This window comes from Suncus etruscus, chromosome 5 (genome assembly GCF_024139225.1).
Source record: "Suncus etruscus isolate mSunEtr1 chromosome 5, mSunEtr1.pri.cur, whole genome shotgun sequence".
NCBI classification, from domain to species: Eukaryota; Metazoa; Chordata; class Mammalia; order Eulipotyphla; family Soricidae; genus Suncus; species Suncus etruscus.
In genome coordinates this window covers 11,680,244-11,702,103 of record NC_064852.1, presented here as the reverse complement: position 1 = coordinate 11,702,103, position 21,860 = coordinate 11,680,244, and the positions used below count along the sequence as shown (strand labels likewise).

At 56.1% G+C, this 21,860-nt stretch overlaps 1 protein-coding gene across 1 annotated transcript in view; it reads left to right on the top strand.

Moving 5' to 3' along the window:
- Positions 1-19,590, top strand: part of DENND1A (DENN domain containing 1A) — a 536,242-nt gene extending 516,652 nt beyond the window's left edge. Inside the window, exons 20-23 of the mRNA XM_049774129.1 lie at positions 4,046-4,134; positions 14,781-14,909; positions 17,019-17,271; positions 18,396-19,590. Of these exons, the coding sequence (XP_049630086.1) occupies positions 4,046-4,134; positions 14,781-14,909; positions 17,019-17,271; positions 18,396-19,562 (1,638 nt within the window). The 3' untranslated portion in view covers positions 19,563-19,590. The remainder of the gene's footprint in view (positions 1-4,045; positions 4,135-14,780; positions 14,910-17,018; positions 17,272-18,395) is intronic.
- The last annotated feature ends 2,270 nt before the right edge of the window (positions 19,591-21,860 follow it).

Here is a 21,860-nt window from a genome sequence, read left to right as displayed (position 1 = left end):
GGACGTCATCACCACCTCATCGCTTCACCACGCACCCCTTCGTCAGCTTCATTACCACCCAGAGCCAACACTGGTGCTTGGGGACATTCCCCTACATCCCCAGCTGCACAGAGGAATGGGGTCAGCAGGCCATGTTCCTTGACCCTCCTGGCCCATAGCATTCCACTCCAACCAACTGTCAGGCAGGAGAAGCTCATGGCCGGATTGCCTCTCCTCTCCCCAATCCCTGTGCTGTTTCCATCTCCTCCCACCCCACCTCACCCCACCCCACCCAGGTCTCCCCTTCAATTTAAATGGCCTTGGTAAGGTGGGAAGGGGGGGGCATGACTCAAAGGGCTGCAATACAGGTTTTACACAAAGGAACCCCAGGTTTCATCCCTGGCACCACATGCCCCCCAGCATCACTGATAGTGGCCTCTGAGCCACTCTAGGTATACATGATGCCAAAAATATACCATCCCTTTGGGAAGCTCTGAGCATTCCCTGCAGAGGCTGGACTGGTATCTGAGGTGGGCGGAAAATCTCCAAAAATCTGATGTGGAGTAAGAACCCTCCCTTGGAAAACCTGAAGGCCGGTGCCAAACCTTGCAAGGTCAAGGTCTTGCCAGCAGGGCGGTGACGAGGGGCCATGGTACTTATCAGCCAGCAGCTGAGGGCCAAGGGAAGGTTCTGTGTGGGAGGCATTGGGCTGGCCTGAGGGAGGCTGGCGGCTTGGACCTGGACCTGGGTTGAATGGCAGTTCTGCCGGCGCTCACAGCATCTGTGAAATGGGCTCAGGCAATGCTGCGCCAGAGCCAGGCATGTCTGCCCTGAACTTCCCTGCCCAGGGAGGCCACATGACTGACAAAGATACAGTCAGAGCTGGTCGGAAGGTCTGGGAAGGTCAGCGGCCAGACATGCATTTCCAGTGGACACCCCTGGGGGGCTCGGGGTCTGGTGGCTTCTGAGAAGAAAAGCAAGACCAGCCCCTTCACTGCAGCCCCTCCACCTGCTGAGGGCAGCAGGGTCAGGAGCCCAGGCCTCACTCACCAGCCTCTCTGGCCCGACACCTGTGGCTGGGGCTCAGCTGGAGCCCGAGGATTTGGTTTTCCCTTTTCCTAAAAAGAGCCGAAGAAAAGCCTCGCCGCTCTCTGGGGGATGGGGCCAACAGACTGTGGTTGGCCGCGTGCGAAGCGCTTTATAAACTCTCTATTTATTATTTCTCGCTCAGCATTAAGATCAAGCGTGCTCGGTGCTTCTGTATTCAATACACATTTAACCCTGCCGACTTAGATTTCGCAGGTTTTAAATCCAGTGGGGAATTGGCCGGTTTCCCAACTTTCCCTCCGGTCCCCTTGAACAAGAGCTCCAGATCCTGCTCAGCACCCCCTCCTTTCCTCCCGCCACACACGGCAGGGCTCTTAACACTGGAGAGGGAGAGACACGCATGTGGCTTTTGGCTGTTGCCCCAGCACCCCTCTCCCTTTCCCAGCACCCCCAGAAAGTTGGATGCAATTGGCAATTGTGGAAATGCGAGGAGCTGATTGTCTGTATTGGCTTGTGATTGGGGCTTAATTAAACCATTCTGCGTGTGTGTGTGTGTGTGTGTGTGTGTGTGTGTGTGTGTGTGTGTGTGTTTGTGTGTGTGCGAGCAAGTATGTGCTTGGATGCAGCTCTAGCTGTAAGTGTGTGTGTGTGTGTGTGTGTGTGTGTGAGAGAGAGAGAGAGAGAGAGAGAGAGAGAGAGAGAGAGAGAGAGAGAGAGAGAGAGAGAGCGTGCAATTTGCCAATGCATGCACCTTCACCTCTGAGTGTGTTTGTGAGACTGTGAGACTGTGTCTGTGTCATGTTGTAGCATCCGTGACGGTTGTCTGCCTCTGTCTGTGTGTGTGTTAGGTGGGGGGCGTTGCAGCAGCTTGGGGGTCCTGTCTCATCCCACCCAGCCCGGTGTGCATGACCCAGCCATCTCGTCGTCGAGGGGTGTGCATTTCCTCCCGGCTGCGCCCCCATTCCCCCCCCTCGCTTTGCCTGCCTCCTCACCCCTAATGAAGCAGTCTCCCCATCCATCCTGCTGATTGCCATCCCCTTCCTTTTGTTTGCTGGCTCCGCGCCATTCGGCGGCACACTGACAGCTCTGCGCCTCTAATTAGCTCTGTTGTTCTTTTTCCCCATGTTTCACCACCGATGCAAGTTCCGTTGAAGTTGCCACAAACTTCATGCCACCTCCCCCCACCCCCCATTTCAGCTCCAAGTTCTCGGTGCTAACCCGCCTGTCTGGGAGTGAGGAGCCTTCCCGCCTGAGTACCCCCCGAATGCAGAGGCAGGGCACAATGCCCACTTTCACGGCTTCTATATGGGGAGCACTCCAACCAGGCAGTGCTGTTGACCTCCACACAGGGTTCAGTCATGTTTGGGGGCAGCAGCCTAGAGCTGGCGTTGGAGGTGGGGAGGAGGGGGCCTTGCCTTGTCTACCTAGCAAACAGAGACGAAGTGCAGAGGACACAGGCCGGAAGCAACAATGGTGATAAGAACGAGATTTTTCTCGGAGCCCCGTCTTTGAATCTGGAACCTCCTCCCGGCTTTGTTCAGGGGTGGTGGAGAATCGGGGGCTGGAGAGGCCTGAGAGCACCTCCATGGGCACCCCCAGGACCTTATCCAGGGGAGAAAGATGTCGGGACCAGCTCTGAGGACGGTGCTGGGCTGGCCCTGCTCCACCATGCCGTTTGCCAAACCAGGGGCTTGTTTGCCAAACCAAGCCAAGCTCAGACTGGCCCCCCGACAGGAAAATCTTGGATCAGACAAGGCATATGAGGGTGGCTCCTGGAATCTGGGTTCCTGAGCCACTGTGCCATGTCACCCACAGACTTCTAGGTGGGGGTGAGGCTCAAGAGGGCAGGCGATGGCTGGGCTAGGGGAGAGAGCTAGCAGGAAGCAGTGTGTGTGTGTGTGTGTGTGTGTGTGTGTGTGTGTGTGTGTGTGTGTGTGTGTGTGTGGGTCCTCTCTCCCTTCTTCTGCCAGTGACCCTGGACAATGAGGGCCTTTTCCCCCTCACTCACCTCACTTAGATCTCACAGCAGGGGGCGCTGGGTGGCTCTGGCAGGCAGTGAGAGTCAGAGAGATCCTTTCTGGCTCCTGTCTGCTGTTCCCAGATAAAAGACCACGTTGCTCTGATGGCCCCAGTGAGGGAACCCGCTGAGGTTCAGAGAAGTTCAAGGCCTCCCTCCCCACACACACAGCCTTCTGACTTCTCCATGGATGAGGCATGAAGGGGTGTGACATCATGCTTGGGGGGAAGGGGCACCCAGCGCTGCCCTGGGAAGCGGGAAGGTTGTTCTGATTCTGAGTGTCCCTACTCTAATGCAGTTACTCCCTCTCCCACACACAAAAAGAAATAAGCATCTGGGGCTGGAGAGATAGCACAGCGGTCGGGCGTTTGCTTTGCACGCAGCCAATCCAGGAAGGATGGTGGTTCGAATCCCCATGTCCCATATGGTCCCCCTGGCCTGCCAGGAGCGATTTCTGAGCACAGAGCCAGGAGTAACCCCTGAGCTCTGCCGTGATGGCCCAAACCCCCCCCCCAAAAAAAAGAGAGAAATAAGCATCCTGTATTTCATTATAAAAACTGCATATGAGGTAAATATACCCTTCAGAGTAAGTCTGAGCCAGCCCTTCATCCCCCCCCCAGACTGGTTTCCAGGTTCCAGACCAAGACACCAGGGGCTGCACTGTTCATATGGGCCTCGGGGCCTTGGAGATGGCTTCGTGGGCTGAGCACCAGCCCTTTGTGTATGTGGGAGCCACGGGTTCGGTCCCCTAGGCACCGCTTGGGGTAGCCCCAAAAGAGTGAACCATCAGAGCCTCTGAGTTTCAATCCTGGGCACCCTGTAACTTTGGCTCCCAGTGACCCCATTCGGAGGCAGGTGGGCCTATTCCCTGTCCCCTGCAGCAGGAGATCCCTGCACTTTTCTTGGGAGGTAAGGGGTGACAGGGCCTGCTCCACCCCTTCTCAGACTGATGTCCCCTCTGCATTCCACTCAGTCCCCAAGGGATCTCCTCTGTCCTTGCAGGTACGTCCACCCCGTCCACAAGTCATGAAGAGGCCCAAAAGCAACATCTCGGTGGAAGCCCGGAGGACGTCTGTCCCGAGCCCTGAGCAGTAAGTACCGCGTGGATTCCTTCCTGCCTGTCCGTCTATTGAGCTTCATCTTTTCTGGTGACTTGTGTTCTCAGCAGCACCCCAACTCCCATCCCAGGTTCTGAGAAACCCCGGCCAGCCACCTAGAGAGGTGCCAATGGGTTTGGGCTGGGATGGAGTGACAGCACAGTGGGTAGGAAACTTGCCTTGCACTTAACCAACCCAGGTTTGATCCCTGGCATCCCATTTGATCCCCCGATCCTGCCAGGAATAATTCCTGAGTGCAGAGCCTGGAGTAACCCCTGAGCATCACTGGGTGAATCCCAAAAACTAACAACTCTGGGCCTTCTACAGGAGATGGAAGATGAGCAGGAAGGCATTAAAGACTTGGTCAAGGTCGCAGCCTTCTCATGGCCCTTGCAGGGCCTGCAGGAGGTGTTCCCAACCTCTAAGATACCATTTCCACCCAGACTGCCTCCCCACATTCCCTTGGCATGCCTTAGCCCTGGCCTCTCCTCCCTACCTCAGGCCTAGGGGTCGGCCATGGGCCTGATACTTTGGGTCTCCGTGGCTGGGTCAGAAATGAGATGGCTTATGCAGGCCTGAATGGGGGATATGGGGGAAATGCGTATGCTTAAAGCTGACAAAGCTTTGACTCTGTCACCTGGAAAAGTGGCCCTCATTCTGTCCAGGGCCCCACAGCTCCCCTTGGCCCCCAAGCCAGCCCTCTGAGTTCTGTCCAGAAATCTCAGCAGCTACATATTCCAGGACAATGAGAAAGAGCATCAACTTTCATCTCGGATAAAAACTGTTGTGTGTGTGTGTGGTGGGGCGGGGGGAGCTGGGGTACTGGGCCTGGGGGACAGAAAAATTTGGGGTTTAGGGGATTGGGCCACACCCAATGGCACTCAGGGGTTACTCATAGCAATCCTGACTCTGCACTCAGAACCATATCAGATGCTGGGGAATGAACTCAGGTTCGTCCTGGGTCAGCCACGTGCAAGGCAAATGCCCTACCACCGTGCTCTTGCTCCAGGCCCCAGACAAGGCATCTGAAGGCCCCTGGGTGAAGAGGACTCGGTTTCTGAGCTCTGCCTTGTTTCTGGGGGAAGAAGTCAGGGGAGGTGGCAGGTGATCGCCAGAAACAAGGCTTTGAGGTGGGAGCCAGATGTGGCAAACGTCAAAGCTAGGTGGGAGGCATTTGCACTGTCTGGGAGTTTGCTGCCTGGTCTCCGCACAGAGCCCACCGGCCTTGCAGCCAGGTAAAGAGAGTGCCTGCATGTCTAACGTGTGTGAGTGATGGAGGAAAAACCTGGCAATGGGAACACGACGGGTGTGGGTTGTGACTGCACCCTAGTGGAGAAAATGCCAAACTGCTGCTTGGTCTCTGATTTCTCCTCAAGGAGCTGAGCAGGTGACACTTTTCCTTCAAGCCATTTCTTTAAAAAACGAGTGGATTCCTTGAACACCTGTTGTCGCAGGAATCAGGGCCACGGCACAGTCTGCAGGGAAACATGTTCCCCTCGCCTTGCACAGACACAAACTCCAAGCCAACAGTGCCCCCACGTTCTCCAGAAGGGCATTGCCAGGTTCCTGGCCAGAGATCGGACTTGTTACAGACTTCTTACTCAGAGTTCTGCAAGGCCGGGCTAGGGGTGCCATGCCCCTTTGCCGCTGCCACGGAACTCGTGTCTGGCTATGACCAGGACACTGGCTGGCCCACACACATCTTTTCTGCAGGATTTCTTGGATTTTAAATTCCGGCAGGAAGCTGCGGATCTGGTTTGGCCTGGGCCAGACCCTACAGTCCCACCCAAAACCTATAGGCTAGCAGACCATGCTAAAAAGTCTTGGTCAGGTCCTGCTTCCCCCTGAGTGTCTGTCCCTGACTTCCCAAACATGGCAGGCTGGGGTGGGGCCACTCTCCACCCATGAGGGACCATGCTGATGTCATCGTGTGCTCCCAAAACCCTTATGTCTTCTCCCCATCCCCACCACCCCCGCCCCACAGCAGTTCCCCACTTCCAAACCCCATGTCACAACAGAACTCAATGTTGTTTTCTCAACTGCCATCTGCTCCAGCTGGCAATACCAGCTTCTCGAAACACAGGAAGCATCCAGCGGAAAATATTTTAATAAAGCAGACCCCTCGTAAAATATGATTCCGGGATTGGGGTGGGGCTCCCGCCTACCTGTCAGGCCTTGTAGTGCAGGGAAGAGCTGGTGGATAAGACTAGAGCCCCACAGGTTCTTGGTGGTACTTGGTTCTCCCCATTGGACACTGGTCATGGGGAAGTCTGTCCTCGCTTCGGATCCAGATTTTCTGGAATCATGGTTGCTTGTGGCCACCATCGGTGATATGGAAGGATCTCGGAAACCTGGAGGATTGAGTCCTAGGAAGAGATGTAGAATCTTAGAAGGGGAGAGAAGGAACTTCCTTAGTAAGGAACTTGGGGTAATTAGGAAGCCAGCAGCCTTCAGGACCACCAGCTGCAGCTCAGCCTCAGGAATTCAGCAGAGCCCAGTTCTCAGGCCAGCGTGTTAGTCTGACTTTGGTTCTTATATTCTACTTCCTATCCTTGGGTCATGCATGCACCATTCACCCAGCCAGCACCCTGAGAAGCTCCTGGGCAGGCACGGCGACATCGCTCTCCCAAAGGAGGCTGGGACGGGTGCCAGGACAAACTCTGGGTATCCGGGTGCCATCCCTTCTCACAAAGGAGATTGCTCCTCTTGCCGAACCAGCTGACAACCCTGCCGCAGGAACTTCTGTCTGGCCCTTGGAAGCCATGTCAGAAAGATCAGAAAGACGACTCGGGCACAGCCCCCTAGCACCCTGCCACTACCACCATCAGCCATCTCTGGACTTATAACTACCACCCACCAGAAAGGGGAAGATTTCTCCAAAAGACAAGGCCTCCTCCATCCACGACGCCCCCCACAACTGTGCACCCCTTGAAAGTCAGCTAATTAAAAGTCCAGGAGCTCCCTCCCAGCTGAAAGCATCTCCATCAGTATTCAGCTGGGCACTGGCGGAATGCCCTGAGGATTCCTGGAGTAAGGGGGTGGGGGGTGCAGAGGAAGCAGGCACTGGGCTGGGAGTCAGAGACCAGCATGCAGCCAGTGCAGCTGGGCACCCAATGCCCCGGCTGACCTAGGCTGGGATTCACCACCGCTCCCTGCTCACATCTGGGGTTCAGGCTCCAGAAGTGTGGTGGCCCCAGTTCCCATGATTCCTACAGCTTTGCTGTGGTGTGAACCGCCCCCCTTTGCTGCTGGGGTGGTCGGTGCGGGGACGATGGCCCACCAGTGATTCAGCATTGCCTAGGGATGGGCACCAGACCTAGAGAAGTGCCTGGGAGGGCCTAAAGGAAGTAGTGTCCACCTGGGCTGGGCTGGGGGGTGTGAAGAGCTGGTTGTAGTTTCCTGTTAGACACACATGGAAATGGAGGGCACAGAGCAAGACTTTCCCTGAGCACCCTGGGCTCTCCAGGCTGGGAAGATAGTCCCCTCCTGCACTACTTGGGCTTTTTTTGTTTTTGTTTTTGTTTTTTGTTTGTTTTTTGGGTCACACCTGGCAGCGCTCAAGGGCTACTCCTGGCTCTATGCTAAGACATCGCCCCCAGCAGGCTCGGGGGGGACCATATGGGATGCTGGGATTATAACTACCATCCTTCTGCATGAAAGGCAAATGCCCTACCTCCATGCTATCTCTCCAGCCCCTACTTGGGCTTTTTGTGGCTGGATTTGAGGCCACACCTGGCAGTGCTTGGGAGTTATTCTACACTCAGGAATTGCTCCTGGAGGTGCTCTGGTGACCTTATGAAGTGCTGGGAGTTGAACCCGGGGTACTATATGCAAAGCATATACTGTACTGTCGCTCCAGCCCACACCCTTGCTTATTGTTCTAAACCCAGTTGTAACCTCAAGTGCCCCTAAGCCTGAGCAGAATGAAGAAGTACTAGATGAGATGAGGGCCACAGAGACTGCCTGCAGGCAGAGACTGACCACCCAACCTGAGCGTGCCCCAGGCTGCCATGCCCCAGCTTTCTCTCCATGGGCAGGATAAGGATATATTGCCCTCCTTCCTATTCCTAACACCCGGAGTATCTCCCACACCAGACCTCTCTGCCTTTCTTCCCCTGCAGGGAGAAAGCTGTTGGGGCCCTCACATCGCTACATTGGTCATTACAAGCTGCCTCTGCCTTGCCCCAGCCTCCTAGCACCCCAAGGTAGTGGGTAAGCCCCCAATTCTTCCAGGGATAGAGCTGAAGCCACACCTGACCAGCAGGTCCCCAAGTCTGAGAGTCTGACCTTGAGCAGGTGACACAGCCAGCATCTTTCATACTCCCTGGGTCCTCGTTGACTACAGGCTGCTCAGGACACTCACTGTACTAAGAGCAACGAGCCAGATTCTGCCTCCAGGAACCCACAAGCTCAGTTCTGCTCCCCTCTCCAGCCTGATTCAAACCACACCTGTCCCAGTGGATTGACTTTATTTGTTGTTGCTGAAAATAACCCTGCACATCCTCTTAGGGTTCAGGACCAAGGGAAGTTCCTTCTGATTCCCAGGACTTCAATTCAGATACTTAATCGCAACAGACTTAGAAAATTTGCCTGCATGTTTATATATATAGCATAGAGAGTACCCCAGAAACACTGATTGACCTGGTCCAGGAGCTCATGAGATTGGAAGCTCCTCTACTGCCCACCGGTCTACTTGCCACGGCCCCTCACCTTGCATCTCCAGAATGTTCCAGGTTTTCAGAAATCAGAAGATGCCGGGCTCTGTGCCTTTTCTCATTCGTACCTTTGTTACTAGCGGATGGTTCCATAAACAGTGGAACTTCCCGAAGCACTAGGGGATGGGACATCATTAAACCTGTTTTACTTGTTTGTTTTCGGGTTTGGTTTGGTTTATTTTGTGGTGTCCGGATCCAAATCCAGGTCTTTCCTGCATGCACTTTGCTGCATGCAGTTGACCGAAAGCCACAACCCCTGCCCTGTTTTAAAGAAAAAGGAGCTGGAGCCAGAGATAGTACAGTGGATAAGGCACTTTTCTTGCACACAGCCAACCTGGGTTCCATGCCCAGCACCATGCCTCCAGGCCCACCAGGTGTGATCCCTGAGCCGGGAGTAAACCCTGAGCACTTGCTGGATGTGGCCAAAATAAAAATGTGTGAGAGATGGAGTGATAGTATAGCTGGTAGGCTTTGCATGTGACTCACCCAGGTTTGGTTCCTGGCTCCCCATATGGTCCCCTGAGTCCCACCAAGATTGATCTCTGAGTGCAGAGCCTGTAGTTACTCCTGAGCACCATCAGATGTCATCTAACTGTCCAGGACCCCTAGCTGTGGCACAGGGTGGAGCTCTAGGGCACAGCCAGGCGAGAGGAGGGAACCTCTCATTCCTTCCCCAATCCTGGTCATCACAACAGCAGCACAAACAGGAAAGGAAGAGGGTAGACAGCTGGATTTTGGGGGGCTCTTGAGACCCACATGGGTGCTACCAGCTGTCCTGGAGGAACCCTGCAGGCCATGCCCATGGTCAGGCAGAATCTCAGTCAGAGTGCCAGCCCACGCCTCTAAGGGTCCATCATCCTTAGAGTCACACAGTCTAGCCCAGTACCCAAAGCCACAGAAGGTTCAAACAAAATCGGAGGAAGCTGTGGCCAGAGTGAGAGGACAACAAGGAGGGTATTTGCCTTGTATGTGCCTGACCTGGGTTCCATTCCTGGCATCCTATCTAATCCCCCACGCCTTCCAGGAGCGATTTCTGAGCAGAGTTAGGAGTAACCCCTGAGTGCTGCCGGGTATGACCCAAAAACAAAAAAAAAAAAAAAAGAAGAAGAAAAAAGAAAACATGGCACTGGAAGCCAAGGACACGACGCCTCACGTGCATGGGAACCTGAGCAGAACCTTGGTGGACCCAGGCACCTCAGGGCCTGAGCAGCGCCACTTCCAGGACCCTAGCACTGAATTCTCTAGCCCCTGGACACTTCTTTGAAGACATAGTTTAAAAACACCCCCAAGTACAGGGCTCAGAAACTTGTCCCCATTACCTCAATAGCACCCCAAGTTAGAGGGGATCCCATCTCCCTTCTGACAGCCCCGGTTCCAGCCTCAAGGATCTGACACTCACCCACCACCAAGTCCTCCCCCAGGAACTGCATTCCCCCCTTCCTAATCCCTCCCTTGCTGTAGTGCCTACCACCACTCCACCCTACCCCGTGTGTGTGCTAAACCTTGAGCACCTCCAGCGCAGCCCTATGTCTTCACCTTGGACTCTTGGTTCCCTAGACCAGACCTAGGTCCCCATATGTTTCCCGAGTGAAGAAACCAAGGGACACACACACACACACAGGAGTACATGTAAACACACGCATACATGTGTGCATATGCACACCTCATCACACATTGGTTTGCCTACGGCAGAATGCAGATAGCTCTTTCGGGGGTGGGGGGGGTCCCGAACTCATTCTTACATCAGAGTGGCCCCACTTCTGCAGCCACTTCTGTGGGTGCTTTTGGCCCCTCGATAATCTTTATGATGTAATCTTTAGAGCCTTCGCATGTATGTGTGGTGCCACGGACCGAACTCAGCACCTTACATATGCAAAGCCAGTGCTGACTGTTATCATGGTGGCACCTGCAGGCCATAATTCTCCAAAAATAGGGCTCTAAGCCGCCTTGCCTGGGAAGGGTTCAAGGCCAGCAACACACCCGACTTGTCCACCAGCTGCTGGGAAGAGCCAAGGCAAAGGGAACATACCCAGCACCTACAGCCGCCAGGCAAACATGGCATCAGGGTGGGCACTCAAACCCTGAACCCTTTACAGATATCTTCATCCCGTGTTTCTGAGGCATCAGCTGGTGTCTGGAGGAAACCCCCCCCCCCTTGAGAAAGAAGATAGGGCAGCCAGGCCACCACTGGAGCCATCTGGCCAGTCAGGGGACAGAGGGACATCCGCCAAGCAGACGGGCCCTAGCCTGTATTCATCAACCTCACAGGCCCCCCTTCCCCAGGCCAGGAGAACAACTGACATCTCAACAACCTCAAGTTTCTCCTGTAACCCGGAGCAAAGCGACCCCATGTAAACTCGTCCCAGCTCCTCTCGTTACCGCCACGCTCGCTCGGCGTCCTGGCAGCTTCCTGCCACCCCCGCCCCTCGCTTCATCTCGGGGACGTTTTAAACGTCAATTAAATTTGAAATATCCACATTTGTCAGCATTTCGTTTGGGGCCAGCGTGACGTGCTGCTGATTTGTCCACACGACGTGACACATGAAGGGGAGGAAAAAAAGGAAGAAAGGAAAGAAAAAGCCTCTGGAAATGCAGATCTCCTTCCTCATTAAAAAAAATAAGCCAGTGCGATCCCGGCATGGCAGAGAGCCACCGAGCCTGTCACCGCTGTCATGGGCACACACTACGCTGCGACATGTGGAACCAAACATTAGAAAGGGCTGGGGAAGTCGTCCATGTGGGGGCCGTAGGGCTACAGGGGGGATGGTGGGCTAGAGGCGGGACTGCCTGCTGATGGACAGGACCCCGGCCCTCAAGGGCTCACCAGGCCCTGCAGCAAAGGGCAGGGGGTGGCCATGTTCCCCACGACCTGCTGGTGCCCAGATTCATCTTTGAGTAATGACACCAGGCGGTAGTGGGTGGCAGACTGCAGGGGACTTACTGAATTGGGTTAATGAAGGAAGAGGCGGTTTTCCCCCTCCCCTCCCTATTCCGCCTTCAGCTAATAAAAAATTGAAACCTGGACATTTTGGTCTCTAACAAACAGCTGTCTGTTTCCCAGGCAAGCCTGAGCCGCTGGATTTAAAAGGGGCCAGAGCAGTGGCGCAGCAGTAGGGCATTTGCCTTGCACGTACCTGACCCAGGACAGACCTCGGTTCAATCCCCGGCATACCATAGAGTCCCCCAGGTCGGGAGTGATTTCTGAGTGCATAGCCAGGAGTAACACCTGAGCATCACCCATGTGGCCCAAAAGCTAAAAAAAAAAAAAACTGTTGCCTTTTGAAATCTCGCCCTTGGTGATCAAGGGGCAGAGGAGAGGCCCCCTGATGTGCCCCCTCCACACCCCCCAGCTGTGTCATCTCTCATTGTACTAAGACACCACATGGGCTCAGGAAGCCCCCCACCCAGTTCTGCCTTGAGCTGCTGTGTGACATGAGGGGAGTGACTCTCCCTCTCTGAACTTCGAATTGTTTTCTGCATTCAGTGAGGGCTGTCATGGAGTCTGCAGGAAATCCCCCCTTCACTGCCATTGGTTGGCCCCTCTGGTCTCACACCTATGTATTTGCACCTATATCTGGAAATAGCCAGCTTTGAGGTGCTGCAATTTCTTTTCTGCTCTAACTGGGAAAAGAACCAGGGGGCCTGGCCCAGACCAGGTTGTGGCTAGGCAGAGATGCTTTCTAGATGTAGAAACCTGGAGCTCCAACCACCACCACGACCAATTGAAATGTCTCTTTCTCACTTATGGCAACATCTAACTCATGCCCTGTCATTTCCCCAACATGTAGATGGTGCATTGGTGACCTTACCCCCAAGCCCACCAGCCATTCTGTTACCATGGGAGGGGACAACAGGGGCACACAGGTTGGCAGGTAGAGCCAGGACCTGCAGCCCATCCCCTGTGGCAGACCCAGCCAGTGTCCAGCCATGGCAGAGAGGGGTTTTCTGTGCCAAGTGAGGCCCTGTGCAGGGGTCCCCATTCCTGAGTGCTCCTGCCTTGGCATGGGCTTCCTCCCCACACACCAGCACCACATCACGGCATCCCAACATCTGTGGAGAAGTGGGGGATGTACCCTCCAAGCCCTATGATGTGCCCCCTGGGGTGTCCAGAGCCTCATGGGCAACCCAGGGTTTGTCAGTCACTTGTCCTCCTTGCCCTCTGGCCCAGTATGAGAGGCCCCAGAAGCCAGAAAGAGGCGATCCTGAACCCTCTCTGAACCTGTGCACCAGAAACTCTGTTTGCAGGGAGGGTGCAGGCATATGAAAAAGGGTGCAGGGTGCCCAGCATTCCAACTGGCCTCCTCTTGCTTTGATATGTTTAACCTTCAGCAGGGGAAGGGGTGATGCCCAGGGATGCTCAGGGGCTAATTCAGGTCTCTACGAGGCAGGGGCTGCAAGTTGGTGTGATGTGACTCGAGGGGTCAGACCCCGGTGCCAAAGGCCTCCCTCAAGCTCCAGACCAGCGAGCCTTCTCCTTTTGGGCCTTGTGCTTGACCAGAAAGCACAGTTTAGTTCTGGGGCCGAAGCCATCACTGCCTGGCCACAAGTCACTTTCTGAGGTAGGAAGGCTCTTGAGCTCCTGGGCCAGGCCCAGTGGATCTTTCCCGAATTAGAGTGAGAAAGACATTGCATCATCTCGTGCAGCATCTCAGCAGGATATTCCCAGATGTAGGTGTAAATTCATAGGCAGGAGACCAGGGGGACAACCAATGGTGGGGGGGAGGGAGAGTGGGATGATGCAGGAAGGAAACAAGGTCGAAGGTGGGTCCTGGTTGGGGAAAGATTGTGAAATGCTGATCTCATGAACACCCCTACAGACTCCTTCTAGGCCTCCCCACAAACCTTGGCACCACCTCTAGGATCCCCAGCACAGAGCCCCCTGTCTGGGCAGAGGCCTGGGAGGGCTGAGATCAGCTGACTGGCTCCCAATACTTATACCTCTGGGGCTGGCAAGTGCAAAAATTACAGGAGGCTCTAGGGGCTGGGTGTATGTCTTTGCATGTCTGTGTGTGTATATATGTGTGTCTCACTGTGTGTGCATACATGTCTGTGTGTATATGTGTGTCTGTACAGAGGGATACTCACAGGTGGCTGGCATGGGAGATGCATTTTTTGTTTAGTTTTGTTTTAGCCACACCCAGTGGCACTCAGGGGTTACTCCTGGCTCTGCACTCAGAAATCTCTCCTGGCAGGCTCGGGGGACCATATGGGATGCCAGGAATCAAACCAGGATCCATCCTGGGTTGGCTGCGTGCAAGGCAAACGCCCTACTGTGCTATCACTCCGGCCCCAGGAGATGCATTTTTTTTAATACTGATGAATATTGAATCCCACATCACAGAGGCCAAGGTGCCAGTGTGGGATCAGGGTCCTCCCCAGGAAAGCTCTCCCTGCTAGCCACCTCCATAGCCCCCTTTCTGCTTGGACTTTTCCCAGTAGTTTATTTCCTCCCATGTCTCCAGTTTAGAGGTGCATGGCATAGGAAGCATAGAAGACACAGAAAAAGGCATAGAGGAGGGCGGGCAGCCCTTTGTAGGCTCTGTATGGTCTCCAGAATGGAGGGGACCGGACCAGTGCTGGAAGGGAGCTCAGTTCTTTGTCTTGCTTCTAGATTTTTTTTTTACAGCATGTTAGGGGGTCGGGGGCGTTGATGTCCAGCCAACATGCCCCCGATTCCCTAGACCTCCCCCCATAGCTGGGCATTTTGGGTGGCATTCCTCTATGCTCAGAGCTGACCAGCCCTGCAGGTCTGTGGCCCTGGCACCCCCGTTTCTGTTCATTTGCTTGATACCTGCTTGCTCTGCTTCGGGGCAGGGGAGGGGGGCTCACTCTACTGGTGGGAGGCTGGTGCTGGGCCCCCACCCTGCCGAGTCCTGAGGTTGGCTCCTAACTCCTCTCTCTCTCTCCTCTGTCTCCCTGTCCCAGCCTGGCAAAGCCCTCTCACCACTATGCCGTCTTCCTCTCCGAAGACTCCTCGGACGATGAGCGCCCGCAGGACCAGGGCCCTGGCTCTGGCTTCACCGAGAGCTTTTTCTTCTCCACTCCCTTTGAATGGTCTCTGCTTCCTTCTGGCCTTTCCCTGGCAACTCTCCCCTGGGACCTGCAATGGGGAGGGGTTGGGGGCATCAGGGGTATTGGCTTTGTGTGTGGGAGGGTGTCCTGATGCTGCCTTGCAGGGTCTTTCATCCTGCCCCTCTCTCCCCGTTTGTACCCTCAGTGCCAGTCAGAGGTCAAGAGTCAGTCCTGCCAGTGTTGGGATCGGGAATACACGGGACTATCTCAGCCCAGCCTGGGAGCTGGAGGGCCTGATTCGAACTAAGTTCTCAAACTGGCTTGAAGGGGAAGGAAAGAGGGGGATGTACCTCAGCTCAGCAAAGCCCTGGATGTGATTCCCAACCCACAGGAGAGGAGGAAAAGCTGGTTGGCTTGAACCTGTACGCACTGACACGCCCGCTGCCCAGCTCTGCTTCCTCTCATTGGCTGAGCGCCTCAACCTCCCACCCACCACAAAGCACAGTTTTGAGGGGAGGATGATGGGGGCCCACACCCAGCAATACTTAGGGGTTATTCCTGGCTCTGCGCTCGGGGATCACACCTGGAAGGATTCAGAGGACTATATAGGGTGCTGGGGATCAAACCCAGGTTGGCCACGTACAAGGAAAATGCCCTCCCCACCCTACTATGTCTCTGCCCCACACACACACAAATCACAATTTCCAAAAAGGTCTGCCCCATCTCCCAGTGGGGCACTACCCCCAGGATTACTTCTTGGGGGGGAGGTCTCCTATTTTGCAAGGTCTTGCCTCTTCCCCTCATGAACCTTAGTGTTGAGGCTGAGCAAACAGATGGGCTACCTGGCTGTTAATGAGGCTAGATGGTTAGGAAGTGGGACTTCTCAGGAATACAGCTCCCACAGGGGAGAGCTGTTAGAGGAGGTTACAGAAGATGAGTTCAACCTCCATGGTCCCCATTCATAGTTCTGGATGCCAGTCCCCTGTGTCAGCCCACTAGGGCCACAGCCTTTGCTCCTATGGATCCCTTCTGGCCCCTAAGAATTAGACAGACCTGCTTTCTACCACTACTCCATGAGAAAGGAGGGTTTGCACATTTCTATTAAGAGAAACTTTGTCTCAAAATGGTCTGGTTTGGGGTTTGGTTTTATATGTTTTGTTTTTTTGTTTTTTGGTAAGGCCAGAAGTAACTCCGGAACACCACCAGTGGTGGCTCAAAAACTTGAAAAAAGAGGAAGAAAAAAAAACTTTATTTCCTTTCGAAAGAAAAAAGAGAAAGAATAAAGTAGGGTCCAGAGAGAGATAGTAAGAGCAGATACGGAAGGCACTTAGCCAACCAAGGTTTGATCCCAGCACCACCAAGGGTCCCTCTTGAGCAGAGTCACAAAGACCCCAGAGTGACACGGAGGACCACTGCTGCACGTCTGACTGTAGGACCCGCTCGGTACCAGCAGGTGGCGGAGGAGCTCCACCTGACCCTAGTCTCCTTTTACAAGCCTGCTAAGACTCGCCACAATTGTAGTCGGTTCTCTGTACTCAGGCTGGTGAGAGCTCCGGAGAACAGAAGCGATGCCACCAGGGGTCGCCCATGGGCCTGACTGCAGTTTGGGAAGCTTGAGTTTAGCCTCTGTGGCCGATCATGCCATCTCTGCCGGCAAGGAAGGGGCTGTCTGGGGCAACTGACAAGAATCCAAAATGACCTCCCCAGGGCCCCACTGCAGAAGGTTTTGCAGGCAGTGCAAGAATGGGGAGAAGTTCAGCAGGTTCCCCAGAGGATCCTAGGGACCTTGGGCTGCTAACCTAGGGAGTTTTCTACTTCAGCCCTCCCCCCAAGAGCTTCACTGGGGCAGGCTGAGAACAAGCATGGCAGGGACCTTGGATTGACAGAGGGGTTGGTTTTGCTACCTGCCCCCAGCCACTCCTGAGATCCCCCCCAGTCTGTGATGGAGTGGGCTTGGGAAGAGCTGGTGGTTAGGGACCCCCAGTGCATGTTTGCACCAACACAGCTGCTCTGGGGCCACCAATGAGGGGCAGAGTCCACATTCAGGCTCAGACCTGCAGCAGGGAAGCCGGTTCTAGGGGCCCCGAAGCTCCGAAATGTGAGGATCATTTGTCTTGTCACTGTGGCCTGACTTGCCTTCTCGCCCCCCAGGCCACAGCCCTACCGGACCCTCAAGGAATCAGACAGCGCAGGAGAGGCAGAGAGCCCAGAGCAGCGGGCATGGGAGCCCAGGGGTCCTGGCCCCGCACCCCCTGACCGGGCAGCCAGCATCGACCTCCTGGAAGATGTCTTCAGCGGTCTAGACGTGGAGATCCCGCCCCAGCCACTATGCCAGGCCAAGAGCTTGGAGGATCTTCGGGGCCCCAGAGAGCCGAGGGAGCCACCAGGAACATTCGACTACCAGGTAGGAAAGCGGCAGGGAGGGTAAATGCTGGCTGGGGCAGGGCCAGAGTGATAGCATAGCAGTAGGGTGTTTGCCTTTGCATGCTGCCGACCCCAGACAGACCCAGGTTTGATCCCTGGCAACCCACATGGTCCCTGAGCCTGCCAGGAGCAATTTCTGATTGCAGAGCCCAGGAGTAACCCCTGAGCACTGCCGGGTGTGGCCCAAAGACCAAAAAAAAGAAAAGACTAAAGAAGAAACCGTTTTGGGAACATTTCAGATGTCCACACACCTGTGGGGCATCGGACATGACTCTGGGCCTCCAGCAGTGGCTCCCCTGGGCACAGGCAGGACAGCTCCTGTCCCCAATCTTCCTCACAGAGCTTTGGGATCCAAATTACCAGTTTCCAGATCATTTACTTGAGACCATGGATCTTCTACTTTCAGTCCCTTGCACCCCACATCCATGCTCCCCCCCCCAGCTGCCTTCTGGCTTAGGACCACCCTGGGTTTGTGGTCTCGCTATGTACATGCAGGCCTGGGTTTCTGCTGAGGCTGAACTGCAGGACAGAAAAGGGGATGTGGCTCATAAGTGACAGCCACTTTACCCCAGTCCGTGGTCTTTTCCACAGGCCCCAACCTCACTGGCCTTCTGGGGTCTCTGGGAATCTGAAAGTACACACGTACAATGAAGCTCAGACTGGAAAGAGTTCAAGGGGCTGAGCACAGCTCTTTTCGTGGGAACCCCAGGATTCAGTTCAAGCATGGCACGGTCCCCAAGCAAGGCAAGAGCGAGCCCTGAACACCTCTAAGTGTGGCACTGCTCCCACGCCACACACAAACACACACCACACACTCACACATACAAGGCGACGGTGACCACACAGCAGCCATTGTCCTGAAGTGTCCTGGTGTCTACCAACTTGGAAGAATAGGACTTGGCATCCCCAGGGTACAGCAGAGAGATGGAGCTTGGAGTATACACAGACCTGGGCTTTCAGGGGCTGTGGGCCCAGCATTCCTGGGAGCTTTACAGGATCCCTGTGAAAGAGGGCTACAGGGATGGGCACCCAATTTCCGGTCTGCAGCAACCACCCTGGGCTCACTAACCCTTCCACCCCCAACACCCTTGTTCCCCCCAACAGCGTCTGGAGCTCGGCCGGAGCGAGAGGAGCTGCGGGCTGCCTGCCGCCTTGAGGCTGGCCCACCCCTACAACAAGCTGTGGAGCCTGGGCCAGGACGACATGGCCATCCCCAGCAAGCCCACCAACACCTCCCCAGAGAAGCCCTCAGCCCTGTTTGGGAGCTCCCTAGCTCCGCCCTACCACCGGCAGCAGAACCAGGATGGAGCCCCAAACCCTGGAGACAAGGAGGAGGTGCTTCCCCCAACGCCCAGCAGCATCACTATACCTCGGCCCCAGGGCAGGAAGACCCCAGAGTTGGGCATCGTGCCCCCACCACCGGCTGGCCGCCCTGCAAAGCTCCAGGTTACAGGCACTGCCCTTGGTGACTTCGTAGACCACGAGAGGCCATTCCCGGGGGTGCTCCCCGCAGCGGCTCCCTCTGGCCCCCCAGAACTGCTCCAGCCACTCAGTGTGGCCCCAGGAGTGGTGGACTCAGGGGCTGACGGCCTGCTAGCCCTCCTGGACCCCCTGAGCACAGCATGGCCAAGCAGTGGCCTCCCCTCAGCCCCGGTAGCCCCCAGTGTAGCCACCCCGTTCACCCCCCAGTTCGGCTTCCCCACTGCAGGCACCCCCGGCCCGTTCCCCCAGCCCTCCCTCAATCCCTTTGTGCCATCCGTGCCCACGGCATTGCCCGCCATGTCTCTGGTGTCCACGCCAGCCCCGCCTTTCACGGCACCTCCTCCCCTGGGGCCCGCCTTCACACCCAGCCTCTTGCTGGCTGGCTCTGGTTTCTGCGGCCCACACAGATCTCAGCCCAACCTCTCCGCCCTCTCCATGCCCAATCTCTTCGGTCAGGTGCCCCTAGGTACCCACACCAGCCCTCTGCAGCCCCTGGGTCCCCCCACGGTGCCCCCATCCAGAATCCGAACGTTACCTCTGGCCCGCTCCAGCACCAGGGCCGCCGAGGCCAAGCAAGGGCTAGTGGCCCTGCGGCCCGGAGAGCCCCCACTCCTTCCTCCCAGACCCCCACAGAGCCTGGGCACCTCGGCCAGCCACAAGGCCAAGGACCCCTTTGAGGACCTGCTGCAGAAAACCAAGCAAGACATGAGCCCAGCGCCCATGCCTGCGTCCTCACCTGCGCCCGGCTCGGTGGAGCAGCTGCGGAGGCAGTGGGAGACGTTCGAGTGAGCCCAGGGTGGGCAAGCGGCTTCTGTGCTGTGGCTCTGCTGGTCGGGAAGGTCAGGGGCCCTTCTGCCCCTGCTCCTTCCACACTGCCCGTCTCTGAGCTGGGCACCGCACCCCCTCGGAAAACTGGGCTGACTCAGGCACCTGCCCCACCTGTGGGCAGTCCTGTCTCCAGGCACTCCCACCCCACAGTTGGCTTTTGCACCCAGGAGTCAGCAGGTCAGGCAGGCGATTGCCTACCCACCTTCCTTCTGGAATGTCCCATCAGGAGCTGTGCCAGCTCTCGGGGTGCCCCTGCTGTCCTGCCCACCCCACCTAGATGGGCACAGGCAGAGACAGTGAGGGCAGCTGCAAGAAGGCCTCTACTCAGTGGGGTGCCCTCATGCACACCCTCTGGAGCAATACACTCCTGCCTCCCTTCCCGGTCCTCACCCCACACTTCAGCGTTTCCTGGTCTGGCAGGAATGTGGGCACTGAAGGGATCCGGAGTTAGGGGTCCTTCTGGGAGAGCCAAAGGCAGCCCGAGACAGCACTGCCAGTGGCTGGCTGGAGGAACAGCAACTCTGGACACAGAGAGGGAAAGCCTCAAGACGAGGATGCATTGGGCCTTATTGGTGAGGTTCAGCCTCCTGGGGTGCTGTGGGGGAAGACGCCTTATAGACAGAGCCAAGGAACAGCCCCCCCCCCCTTGCATTCCACCAGATGGCCACAATGATACAGGGTCGCTGCTGCCTGGGGACTGGGGGTCAGTGGCCTCTCCAACCCCTGGGGAGCCTCAGATCAGTTTGGGGGGCAGGAGTGGAGTGGAGAGGTACAGCAGTCCCCCCAAATCTCGCCAGCGCAGGAATGCCAGAGGTCAGCATCACCAAAGCTCAACCGAAATGCTTCCTTCCTGTTCCTTCGTCTTTCTTTTTCCTTACACTTTATTGATTTGATGAATCTTGAAATCGACTAGTTTCAATAAAGGAAGCAACAGTAGCGACCCCCTCGAAGGTCCCCTGATGGGCACTGCCTACCCCCCGTGCTTTCATCTCACCACCTGATGGGAAAAGGTGGGGGACCTTCAGGGATCCTCACTGGTGAGCCAGTGAAACCAGAAGCAACCTTGAGTCAATCTCAGCCCATGGGCCAGCTTGGGGTACCTAAGGGCCCAGCAGCCCTTAGAAACCAGATCTCGTCTCCCTGGCCTTACTGTTTGTGGGGCCAGCGACCCCTGAGCGCTGCCACTGAGCTGGGGCTGCCTCCTCTGGGTGATATTTGTTCAAAACAGCCCTGGGGTAGCCAGGACAGGGGAGGCCACTCCAGCACCTTCTTCTCTGAAGGTGGAGGCAAGACCTGGCACTAAGGAAAGGGACAAGTCTAGGGCGACAGCATCCTCACAATTGGGTTGTGGAGGTGCCCTGGCCCCCACTGTGCAACAGGTTCCAGGAAAGGGTCCGTTGAAGGAGCCTGCGAGAACCTGGACCTCCCATCAACAGGGACTTATCCCTCTGAGATGTGGGGGGAGAAGGGTGGGGACCAGGATCAAATACAGTCAGCCCACTCACCCCTCCCTCACTGTCTGTCCTGGAAATACAAGCGTCAGCCTCGCAGAGCTGGGAGGCGGAAGGACAGGACATGGGTGTCTTAAGAGCAGCTCAGCATTTCAGTGTTGGCACCGAAAGATGCCTCCTTGAGGCAACTGCCATGAACGCAGGTCTGCCAAATCTGACTCCCCACCCCACCATGGGCCAGCAGGACCCAGGGGTCCCTCTGCTCTGGAAGCTGGACCAGCCGCTCCTGTGGCTAGGTCCTTCCTCTGAGTTCCCTGGGGCCTCTGGAGTCATCCTCAGTCTAAGATGGGGGTCTCCTGGTAGGGAGGGACAGGAGTGGGCACACTAGAGGTGCCAGACTGGGCCCCAGGGAGCCCACAGCCTCTCTCTGGGAGGGCTGATGGGGTGGGAAGAAAGAGGCACATTCTCCCCAATGTGTTTGAGGGCAGGGTCCACCCACCCAACACACCCCTATATTCTGCCCCAAGGGCCCTACCCCTGCTGTGCACCTGCTGTACAGGTGAGGGACCTCGAGGGAGGAGCCTCATGATGGCAAGACCTGAGGGTGGCCGACGCTGCCTCCCCTACACCTGCCCTTCATGCTGCCACAAGGCTGATCCTAAAGTACTAGACCCGAGAGTGCCCCCCACTCCACAATAAACTGTGGAGAGGAGGCCCAATCCTCTGGGGGTGGACCTAGTCCACCAAGGCTCCCAAAATGGACGATGCTTCAATGCCCCCACTGACTACCTAATGGCCCCAGAAAAGC